Source organism: Myiozetetes cayanensis, unplaced genomic scaffold (assembly GCF_022539395.1).
Source record: "Myiozetetes cayanensis isolate MyiCay16 unplaced genomic scaffold, myiCay2020 scf9, whole genome shotgun sequence".
NCBI classification, from domain to species: domain Eukaryota; kingdom Metazoa; phylum Chordata; class Aves; order Passeriformes; family Tyrannidae; genus Myiozetetes; species Myiozetetes cayanensis.
In genome coordinates, this window is record NW_026088185.1 from 28,452,643 (window position 1) to 28,464,838 (window position 12,196).

Below are 12,196 nucleotides of genomic sequence, written 5' to 3' on the forward strand. Positions count from 1 at the left end.
TAGTAGAGCCAGAGGGGTGATTACACCAACAGTTGCTTTTTCTTCCCAATAGTAGAGGAAGCAAAGATGAAGACCTGTGAAGTGGTGATTTGAATAGGTGAAACAGCAACATTTCTCCTTAAGCAGGCTGCTCATTTTAGAGCCGTTACGTGATTATAGAAGAATGAGGAGCTGGGGAGACTTCAAATAGGTGAACAGCAGAAGAAAGTGCCCAAATGGCAAACATCTGTCTTTCTGTCTATCTCTACCTGTCTGTGCTTGAAATCTTGATAGCTGGGCTCAGGGAAGAATATTTAATTCGGCAGCTAACAAAGTGCAAATATTCCTCACAGCACTCCTTTTGAGATAACACTTATTGTCTGAAACCACAAATACTGGAGTTACAGTAGAGAAATCAAAATCATTTAGTGAGTTGAATCAGTGTCTGACCTGGGACCATGGTCTTGGCTTAACAAACTCCTTTTTGGCTCTCTAGTCACCTAGGATTATAAAGAATAAAATGTGAAGGAATACCTGCAACAACATGCAGTTTCACTGATCGTTTCCAAAGCAATAGTGCCCTACAGCTCATGAACATTAAAAAAAAAAGAAAAGAAAACCAAAGAAGAATTTTTATGTCTATGTAACCACAGCAGCGTTCACTTTCGCTGCCCGAGTACCTGCCCAGCTGACAGCCGAGCGCACTCCGAGCCCCCGAGGCTGCTCCTCGCAGGGGAGACATGGCAGCGGTGCCGCCCGGGGATGCACAGCGACAGGGCTGCGGAGCGCACAGCGGTAGGGAATAAAAGACCCCCTGCCGGGCCCCGCTGGGGTGTCCATGCCCGCACCTGTGCCCGGCCCGCCCCGCCCGAGCGGCCGCGCCCCGCGGAGGGGCTGCCCCGGCGGCGGGGGCTCCGCGGCCGGGCCGGCCTGGCTCGGCTCAGGAAGTGCCGGCAGGGGAGCGGCGGGGGCGGCCGCCGGGGGCCGGGCCGGGCTGTCAGCGCGGCGAGGGGCAGCGGCGGGGGGAGCGGAGCGGAGCAGGTCGGAACAATAGCGGGCGGAGGGGAGGGGGCCGGCGGCGGCGGGGCTCGGCACCCGCACCCCGCCCCGGCCGCGCCGCCCAGCGCAGCCCAGCGCAGCCCGGGGGCAGCGCAGCCCAGCCCCGGGGCAGCCGCCCCGCAGGCACCGCGGAAGGGATGATCCGGGCGGCGCTCGGCTGGGCTCGCTGCTGAACGCGCCTCCATCCCTCCCTCCCTCCTCTTCTCCCTCCCTCTTTTTCTCTCTCTCTCGGCTCTCCTCCTCCCTAACTCACTGGATATTACCAGCCGCCGGGCTCGCTGCCGCCTCTCCCCCAGCCATGAATCCCGCCGAAGGGGCGGCGGAGGAAGGCGCTGTCCCTGACTCCGAGGTGGATGCTTTCTTCCGAACAGGTAGGGGAGCTGCGGGGAAGGGGTCGGAGCAACACCGGGCCCTGCCTCCGCCGCGGGATGCGGGGCTGGCGGCTGCGGCGCGGGCACCGCCGGCAGCGGAGCCGCGGGGAGGGAAAAGGAGAGGAGGGGATGGAGGGGGTCCCTGCCTGCCTCCTCGCTTTGTCCGTGCCACTCGTGCGTCCGTGCCCCGGTCGCCTCTCACGCCCCCGGGAGGATGCTGCCGCGGGGCTGCGCTCCCACCGCCTCTGGAGAGGACCGGCCGGGCCCCCACCCCAGGCAGGCACAAAAGCCCCGCGGGGATGCTCGGGGAGATCTGCCGCGTTGTCACCCCCGCGGGAGGCAGCGCCGGCTGGGCCCCGCCGGGCCCCCTCCCCGGGCGGCGGCACCACCCGGGTACCGACCGGTGTTTGCGAGCGGAGCTGGCTGCCTGCCCTGCCCACCCCTCTCCAGCCGGGCGGAGCGCCGGGCGCTGTCCCTGCCGCCCTCGGGTGGGCAGTGAGGGCAGAGACGCCCCGGGCAGCGCTCGCCTGGAGCCCCGCTGCCGGCCGGGGTTGCTGACCCCGCGGGGACCGGCTCGCGAAGTATCTCAGGGCTGGGTGAGAGTCCTGTGTTTCACTCTCCCGTTTCAGAGGATGCTGAAGTGTAGCCAAATGTAGCTGGGTTACGGCAGAATGTGGTGTTGCTAGTGAAGCAGTGGTTAATTAAATTCTTTGGGCAATAGGTACATGCTGGGGTCCCCACTGCATCAGCCGTTTGCGAGGTGGTATTTGTGTGGGAACCGTCAGCACCGTATCAGCATCTCAAGTGAAGCAACTTGTGGTTTGCATGACACACCCCCTCTTCTCTCCCTCCCCCCCCCCCCCCCCCAAATCTTAAGAAAGTATTATAATCTTCTTGGTAGATTTTTAATTTAAAATTGTAAAGGATTAAATGATTGTTTCATAAGGGGATTGACCCTTGTGGGCTAGGACTGACACTTATTGCCACAGCTGTTTGTCAAGACTTTGCTTTTCAGCTGTTTCCCTCCTTCTACCTGCTCATTAGCTACACATAGTGCTTTGAGCTCCACTTACCAAAAAGTGATTATGCAATCACCAAAACTTTAAAGAAGTAAAATCCTGAAGGCTTGCAGCAGCTCCCTGCTATGGTAGACTGCACCCCATTTATGTGAAAACCCTTTGATCTAGAGGATAAGTATAATAAGGTCTGGCTGTGTGTATCTTGTGATCCACAAGTCATTAAGCCACGGGATATTTGCCTGTTGATAGCCTACCTGGTTACAAGCTAATTTCCTAAGTCTCAACAACGACAGATTTGTTAGGGGAAAATAAAGAAAAGAAATGCACCAATTTTCCTTTATAACCCCCCTGTTAAGTAATATTCCCCTCTACCTTTTTGCTTTCTCTCCTTCCTCACCTCAAGCTGAATCATTTCTCTGCAACACTGCCCTCTCAACATAAGCACGTTAGCAGAACTGAATTTGGAGAGAGTCAAATCTATCTAGCCTATATGGAAAAAAAGTATTCCTAAATGAGGACAAAACACAGGGAGACATGTGGCTAGATATTTCTCCCAATCTACCTCCTTCACCTGAAATTTCACCTGTAGATCCACAAATACGCTTGTCACCTGCATTGTGCATTTAACCTGGAGATTCCAGAGATTCATCTAACACTTCTGCTTCTTTAGGAAACAAAATCACAGGAACCTGGGCTTGGAAGGGGTGCCTAGGCCATATCCTTGCACTGAAGCATGTATGCATACACCATCCCTGATGCTTGTCTCATTTACCTTAAGCGTCATCAAAGAAGACGGCAAAATTCTTGTTTCTGTACCATTATGTACTATCTTGTGTCCAGAAAGATGATATGAAAAGAAAAAAACAAAGCTGTTAGTAATTAATTTTGATTGTCATCGCAACATCACTGAGAAATGGGGAAAGCACAAGCACAGGCATGACTTGTGTGAAAGGAGACTCTTGGTTCTCTGCATGGTTTGGGCCCTCTTCTGGGGTTTGTGTGCTGCTGTTGTGCCTGTCTGAAGTCGGGTTAATGGATGGCTGAAAGAACAGCTTATGTGGGGCTGGGGAGAACAATTGTAGCCAGGACACAACTGACTCTCCCACCCCTCTCAGGCTGGCAATAACAACCCTGCCTGAGTGGGGACTGTGAGACAGGGTCTGATCTGTTAGACCTGCAGAGACCTGCATTGACTTAGCATTCTTTCCCCCTTGGTACTATCTTTTTCTTCAATTCCTTGTCCTGACTTATGTTCTGGGTTTGTAAAGCATAATCATTGTCTCAGATGCCCTTGTACATTCACATCAAATAAAAAATGAATCTGTGTGGTTTAAAGATTAGCTGCTCCAAAAGCACACACATACACTAAACAGCCTAAGCTCTTCCCAAATTCGCAGCTACCACATGGAAAAGCATGAACTCATTATTCTGGTTAAAAAAACAAGGGGCTGAGTAACTAATATCTCTCTCAGAGGCTTTTAGCAAGCGGCTGGGCTTTGCACTGAGCCGGGAGGATCGATAGGCTGCTCCCTGCTACCGGCAGAGGAGGCTGATGCTGGGAGTGGCGCCGCACACAGAACAGCTCCCCCAGCAGCACCCAAACACTCGTGGTACCAGTCCCTTATCAGCGGCGACAACTGAGATAGCAGCTTTCTGAGCTGTACCTGGAAAGTCAAATTGAAAAAGTTAACACCAGGTAATAAAGGAAGGTCTGTTCTGGTGTTTAACACTGATGAGAACTAGGAATGACTTTAAGCAAAAGGTGGATTTAACACCTGTGTGGTTGATGCTGACAGTCAGTTAAAACCTCCCTGGAGACAGGCAGGACAGGGACTATTCTAATTTTCACCATCAGATATATGCAGAAGGAATTCAGGAATTCTCTTTTAGACAATCAATCCCATGTAATTGGGATAAAAATTAACAGGCAGAGGGACTTGAAGAGCAGAAATTACTATTGCAGTCTCCAGCTCTGATTTCTAGGATAACACTGGCTGCTGAATTGCAGCAGTAATTTCTGTGTGATGTCTGTCGCTTCTGTTTGAGCTTATGTTTCAGTAAGAAACCAAATCTATGCCTAGGTCTGCCTTATTAAGTTTCTTATGTCTATTTTGGTGACAGATAAAATATGAGCAAGTTCTCTGGAACTCTCAGTAGTCTATATTTAATGTGTACTGAGACTTCTATATTGCATGGAACAGAATCCAGATACTTATTGTTTCAAACATAAAGTAAGTCACTTTGTAAAGTGCACAAATAACAGATATCCCTTGGATACAGACACAGAGGGAAGGTTTCACTTCCTTCCTAAGCTGCAGTAATTTATGCAGTGTGTTTTGGAAACAGAGGTGAAACACATAAGGAAACCCTTTCCCAAAATTTTAAATATTTATAGAGGTCAGTGACAGAACAATTTAGCAAACTACCAATTACTAGCAAGGGTGATCATCAATATTTCTTATCCACTAGCAGGTACTGTTTCATTTTCTAATTTATTTTTCTGGCACTTAAGTATAGCATTGATTGTGTCTGATATGAAGATGCCAACTTTGTCAGTGATACTTCCTGTGTGTGAGTTGAAAATTGATGTTGTTCCATCTCCTTTGAACGTGATGAATTATTCTGTTTGCTTTCTGCTTTTCAGCTGGTTATACTTCTAGCATTGTTCATTTGTGCATGAGTGACTGGCAGTTCTGCTATTAAATAACTTTAAAATGATTGGCGGTGGCCAGGCTGTTTGATCAATAGATGTGCTTGAGATGATGTCTGCAGAGGAGTGCTCCTCGAGGTTGATGGACTCGAGTGTCTCCTTGTAGAGCAGGTAAATTGATTCAGTCAAGTTGTCACTGGGGGTGAGGTGTTCGTGTGATGCCTGCCTTCCTCACCTTGAGACTTTTTAATTCATAAGGCCTGGTCTGGCAACATGTGCTGATAAAGGAGGCTCTGTTGCAGAAAAGACTGTCAGGTCTTTCCTACAACTTGGAAAGCCCTTTTGTTCTTTGAGGTGATGCTGTTAATTAAAATCTGTACCACTCCCTGGAGGCTTTGACCTCTGACCCTGTCAGGAATATGACTTTTGTTGTTTTCTTTCTTTATTGTCTAATGTAGGTGGTTTTTGTTTTGTCGTGTGATTGACATGGGGGAGGAGGACAGTTATCTCACTACATGTGGGGCCACAGATCCTCCCAAGCCTCTGTCACTGGATACCCCAGTGCAAGTGGAAGCCTGTGTGGCTCTGCTCTGCTGTTGTCCCATCTCCTCTGAGGCAGCTCTGCTAGTCTGGGAATTCACATGTAGACATGGCAAAGGACAGATAGGTGGATCAAGAGGTCTTGGTGAGATGGCTGTCCTCTTCCCCCTCTCAGCATGCAGATGCTGCTCAGAAATGGGGCAGAACCTGCTGGTTTGTGGGGTCTTGTGACAGAAAATGGATCTGTTTTTGTCTGATGCTGGAAGGGAGCAATTTGTGAGTGTGATAAAAAAGAAGGATTTATGTTCAGAAAATCATTTCTTTCCTATAGGACTTCCTTCCTCCTCACTCAGAAGTACATACAGGGCAACAGGCATGACATCTGATAGTTATTTTACAATGTGCATTGTGTTATAGGCCAGTAGAAAGATACTTATTGTGTTTGATATTAATTCAATTAATATTGAACAGAATTATTTCCAGAGGAAGGGGCCTTTCACACCCAGCTTCTCTTCAGAGCTAGTGTGTAAGATCATAATCCTTGATTTCCAGGACAGGGTGCAATAGGGAACATAAGCCCATAGCACAGACATTAGTGAAGTGCACAGGCATATAAAGCTCAATTTTGCACCTACAGAAGCTGTTGGTGGGGGTCTGTGCTGTGGTTTGGGGTTGAAATTCTGAAAGAAAAAAACTGTATTCCTGAAGACATCAAAAAGGAACAACCCTCCTAGTGCTTGTGCAGGCTGTTTTGCCTGTGGCCTTAGATGGCCATGTGTGTCTTGGGATGATGAGTGGCATGGATAGAAATGAGCATCCAGCCTGGCCAGGCAGATACAACTATTGCTGTTTCTACCACCCGCCTCCCATACTGTATTTTTTGTCATGTCCCATAATTATAACCTGCTGGAGAAACATGAGGTTTTAAAAATGGATTGGGTGGGTTTTCCTTGGTGTAATTTCCAAGCACACCCCCATGTTAAGGGCCAGTTGGGGAGTCCTCTGACTGGACAGGTGCTCTGGGCCTCTTGAAGGTTGGGAATGAAGTATTCTGTTGTTTCAGCTGCTGTGACCTTGTGGTCTTTGGGAAGGTCGATTATGGATGTAGAGCAGCTTTATTGCTCCATGGTGACATGTACCATACAGTACCCAGTGGTATTTTAAGTACTTCATAGTTACATCAAAGAAAATACTTATGGAGTATTAGGCCTTATAAACCCATAGTGCTGTGCCTTTTATGGCTGGAACTTAAAGTCATGAAACGACTTAGAGGTATTTGTGCTTTTGTTTGATTTGGACTGGTGTCCTGCTTTTAATATTTCTTTGGATAAACAACTCCCGTTTTACAGCCTTGCATGGCTCACGCACCCTGTGTTTAACTGAAGGGACTTTGCCACTTGGGGAATTTTGCCTAGAGAATCTGGCAGGAATAACAGTGGATATTACAATATACGTTCTGCAAAAGAAAGCTGGATACGAAAAGAGAAAGCTGGATACGATCATCTGAATGGAGAACCTGAAAGTGTAAAGGGCTGTAAAAGAAAGAAGTCATAATATTTTGAATTATTTCTTTCCCACTCGGTTCTGGTGTGGATTGTGTTACTGTTGCACAGATCCAAAGAACTTCAGAGGAATTGTTTGGGAGTTTCACAAATATAACTGAAAACAGAACCTGGCCCGGGCTCCGCAATGGCAGTCGTAAATCTGGGTTTAAGTCAGTCACCTGCCTGATATGTGGACTGCAGTGTGTTGAAATGGGATTTAGAGCATTTCGAGCTAAGAATGGAGTAACGTTTCAGCAAAATATGTAAGTTTTCATGTTATATTTCGGATTTGGTTCAGAACGAGCACTGTGTTTGAATCCAGGGCAAACACTTTCCTCTGTTGTTAGTCATTGTGAAGGTCGGTAACCTATGTGATTACTGTGGATTCATGTTAGTTTCAGTTGGTTTTCATTTATTTTATTTTTAACTATTCAGTGAAGGTTAAAAGGGATATATTGAAACAATGTATATTCAGGGCTGGAGATTGTAATATCATTTAGAACATTTGTTGAAGTTTAAATAATTTCTGTTTCCTAATCAAGGGATTAGAAGATAATTCTGTTTCTACTTTTAACTATAAACATAAATATTCATTTTGTTTGCTCATTTTCATTAACTAGTGCCTTGAATAAATTGTGGTTTATTGGGGTTCTTTGTGTCTTACCAACGTGTAGCTTTGTTACTAAAATCTAGGAGTGTTTTCTGTTTCTTTCAAATTGCACAAGCTGAGAACATACAGGTACATAGGTCTAATTTGTTGCACTTCTACTTCAAGGCAACAAATTACCTTTAAAACTAAAAATGAAATTCCTTTTTTAGTAACCTTAATTATATGAACCAGCATTTCAGTTTCACTGATGGAACAAATCTACCATAATTAGGCAGTCTGTAGTTTTTAGCGTAAGGTCACATCATGCTTTGCTGAGAATAATAAGAGGAAATGATCTTCAATTTAACATCTCAGTGACTGGCAGACCAGCTGCTCTGGTCATTTCTTTTATTGAAGTGGCCTTGGGAAAAAGGGTGAATGTGCGTTGTTTGTAAGAGAAATTAAATTAACCTCGTTGCATAATTGGTACCCACACAGACATGGTGGAGTTTTCAGGTTTTTAAAATACATTTTGCAGATGGGGGTGGAGGAGGGAGGGTGAAGGGAGAGGTGTGATATATGAAATAAGCTGTGCTGAAGTGGCAGAAGACATACCTTACCCTTAAAATAATAATAATAATAAACATTACAAGGAAAGATTTGACTCCAAGATGTTGCTCTCTTCTGGGGACTGTTACCCTTTCTTTACCTGCCTGGTGAAGCAGTAAAGGCAGTAGGTCAGCCATGCTCAGGTGCAACTGGGATAGAGAGGGTGGTAGTTGGCCCGGGCTGATTTATTACCCGAAATCAGAGTATATAGATGTGTATCTCAAAAAGAGCTTTGTATAGATTCACCTGGTAATATCGGCACTGCTGGCACAGTTCCTGACTCCTGGAGCGTACCCTGGCGCTCCCGCTGTTTTAATGGCAACTGGCAGCCTACTTTGGGAGCAGCATCGTCAGCTGGAAACAATAGTGTCTGATTCTTGTTTGTCAGGCGGGACAATGGCCCCGCTGATGGGCTGCGGCGGAGGGGAGCGGGCTGCCTTTGTATGGCAGTGCCGGCATGGCAGATGGCTAATTGGACATGATAAACCACGGGGGCAATGGGGGAGAAAAAGATCTGCGGGGATTATCGGCTTGTATCCCCCCACACTAGGGAAGAAATGTATTTTAAAGATGTTATCAACTTTAGCGCTCTGCCATGAATGTATCGTTCGGTAACGAAGGAGGAGGACACCCTATCTAAAGTCTTTCCTTAGCTATGTGAAGTGCACTTTATTGTCTGGGAGGAAATCCCATTACTCTATGGGAAGGTAGGCAAACATGTGGCCCCCAGAGATGCTGGCATGGCACTTAGGAAAATTAGCAGTGCATATTTTTCACCAGTCTTGTAAGTGAATGTCAAACTGTTGTGCCAAACAGCATCCAAGCTGAAAACAAAGAGCTTTGCCAGCTGTGTTCTTTAGGAGTGGAAAGTTATGATTTACCTTATCCTGTCTTGATATGAAAAGATGTCCCTCAGAGCTGGGGCACTGAAAAGTTAAGCTCATTAACAAAGATGGAATTTCTTTATTTAAATGTATTTTATTAGTCTTAATAGAGTATACACTATGAAGCCAAAATCTGAGACCCTTGCACAAACCACTTTTTCTTATTTAAAACAGCTTAGTGAAAAATGGAATTAAAGCCTCAAGGTTAAGTCCACAAAAATGATCAGAGGGATTGGAAATGGATTCTATGAGCAAAGGCTGAGGGAGCTGGGATTCTTCAGCCTGGAGAAGAGAAGGTTCCAGGGAGACCCTCTCAAGGCCTTTCAATATTTAAAGTGGGCTTATAAAAAACAGAGTAGGGCCTGTTGTGATAAAGCAAGAGGTGATGATTTTAACCTAAAAGAGAGTAGGTTCAGACTAGAAATAAGGAAGAAATTTTTTACGATTAGGGTGGTGAGAACACCAGCACAGATGGCTCAAAAAGGTGACAGATGCCTCCACTTCTGTAAACATTCAAGACCAGGTTGGACAGGGCTCTGAATAACTTGATCTCGTGGAAGATGTCCCTGCTTGTGGCAGGGACCTTTAAAGGTCCCTTCCAATCCAAACTATTCTGTGGTTCTAAAGTATCCCAGGTAGTTTTGCTATGAGATGTGTAGGCTTAGCTGATGGCTTCAGTGGCTCCAAGCTGTGGGCTGTGAGTCCAAAGCTGTGCTCACAGCCTGCTAGCAGAAATCAGAAGTTCATCCCACTGGATGCATTTTAATTCCTTTTTTGCTCCTTGCCACCCCTATTAAACAGCAGGAGAAAGCACACTACACCCTAGGGAGTAACTACACAGAGGAGGTATGAGGAGTAAGGCTGAAGGGGGGTGTCATCTGCATTGGTGTTTGCTGCAGTGAGCTGCAGTCATCGCTGGCTTTAATTCCCTGCTTTGTAGAATGGTATCAAGTGCCTACAATACTTTGCTATTTTAGTGTCTCTCATAATAATAATGTTATGGCATATAACAGATACGTTTAAATTGTAGTAAAAATAAATCTGCAAGAGGTTTAAAAATAATAGCTACCAAGAAATATGCAGTTCTCTATGGAAGCAGATTTACTTTCTGTGGAAATATCTGGACTGTGTTTCTCTTCCACTGTTTACTACTGTCTTTTCCCACGGGACAAGTATAGTGGAAACTCCAGATGAAAACTTTCAGCGGGTTGCCTTTGGTTTCACAGACCTTTCAAGTGCTGTACCTGTCAGTCTGAGCAGCTTTTGAAGCTATAGGTGCTGGAGACTATTTAAAGTATTGTGAGTGAATGCAAATAAAACTTTCAGTTGGGCTGTCTTCTTATAGGGTCTGTGACATTGTCATGTTATGATTGTTCTTTACCAGGGTTTATTATTTGTATTATTGTGTCAGTCACTGATGAGTTCTTTCTGAAGCAGATACCCTGTGAACACTGAACAAAAAGATGGTCCTTGCCATTGAGTCCTTACGATAAAAGCTCTCAAGTGGATTGTGAATTTCTTTACCAAAGACTCATATTTTGCTTTGCTTTGTTTTTAAACATATCTGAAGGACAAGCCAGAGGAGTTACAGAATCTAACACTGGGTGTGGAGCAGAGGGAATGGCTGAGAATAAGGTACAAGCAGAAAAATAGGGAAGAAATAAGAAGCCTGTAGGGAAACCATGGAAGAGTGCCACAAAGTTACCTCACAGAGCACTGCAGAACTGGAGGGCACTTGGCTGAGAAAGGGATCACAGTCTGCATCCTCTGTGGAAGGGAAGCAGGTGATGTCAGTGTGGAGAAGGTCAGAAGCCAGAGGAAATCACAGAAATGAGACAATAAGAGGTTTGATTAGAGTTGTAGCTTTTGGGATGGTAAGCCAAAACTAGGGATTTTTTTTAGAGAAAAAAATTGAAAGACTGTCTGGGTACACAGTGAAAGGAGGGAACAGGCAAACTCTGTGCATGTACTGTGCTTAGGCTGGGGAAAGCAGCCGTAGGAGGTACTGCAAAGCACTGGAAAAATAACCAGGTCTTCTCTTCTAGATGTCCCATACCATTGAATCTGTTATTATCACGCTGCAGTCTTTTAATAGTGATGCACCAAATGCCTGTCTTGCTTTGATGCTGCAAAGAGGAGGCATTTCCATATGAAGCAACGACACAGAGCCAGAATCCTTGGGTGTTCTGCTTCACATTTAATGCCTCTTGTTCACAGAAATATGTCATGAAGAGCCAACCTCCTTGGATCTGACTGCCACTCTGTTCAGAGCAATTTAACTTTCCTGCTCTGCTTTTCTGTGCTGAGGCTGAGAATTCAGGAGTGATGTTAATTGAGTCAGTCTGAAGCATTCAGATAAATTTAGTCCGAAGGAGCAAGTCAGGCCTACCGGGTAAATAGTAATGATCTTGTGAGTTTGGAGGACTTAGATCTATGGTGTGTGAATCTCAAGTTAAGAGCTTGCTCCTATTCAACTCAGTCCTGCTCAAAAGTTAGCTGGGGTGTTAAATAGGTCAGCTATCTCTTACAGGTGCCTGTTAGTCTGTAATCTGTCTGATGCTTCAGGTTATTTATCAAATCCCTAATGAGATGGTCTTGAACTATTTGAGGACAGGAGAAAGTTGTTAACACTGTCTCTGCTGCTAAAACTGAGCAGAGGTGAAACCCTGTTGGTTGGATGAGTTTAGGCCTATTGAAACTGATTCTGTGGTAATGGGAGTCTGTAAAAATGTAAGCCCATATAATAGGAAAGGTGGTGATGGGGGTTTGTTGGTTTGGTTTTTTGTTGGTGTTGTTTAAGTTTTGTTTGTTTGTTTTGTTTTTGTTTGTTTGTTTTAAAGCTGATTGTCTTCCTCATTGAGCTGTGCAATAAGGTGTAACTGGCAGCTCAGACCTGGCTGCTGTGATAGGGATCAATTCCAGTATTTTACCAGCTTCAACTCCATCATGTTT

The 12,196-nt window shown here is 45.7% G+C and overlaps 1 protein-coding gene across 12 annotated transcripts in view; it reads left to right on the forward strand.

The window, feature by feature from the left end:
* The first annotated feature begins 1,128 nt into the window (after nucleotides 1–1,128).
* The window catches only part of KALRN (kalirin RhoGEF kinase), a 502,548-nt gene continuing 491,480 nt past the window's right edge, over nucleotides 1,129–12,196 (forward strand). For 11 of the 12 annotated variants that reach the window (XR_007632104.1, XM_050340467.1, XM_050340463.1 and 8 more), the window contains exon 1: nucleotides 1,305–1,409. Coding sequence is in view for 11 of the 12 variants with exons in the window: in XM_050340467.1 (XP_050196424.1) it covers nucleotides 1,337–1,409 (73 nt within the window). In the remaining variant the exon portion in view is untranslated. Of the gene's footprint in view, nucleotides 1,410–12,196 lie in introns of all 12 variants that reach the window. The other variant, XM_050340466.1, reaches the window with a different exon arrangement.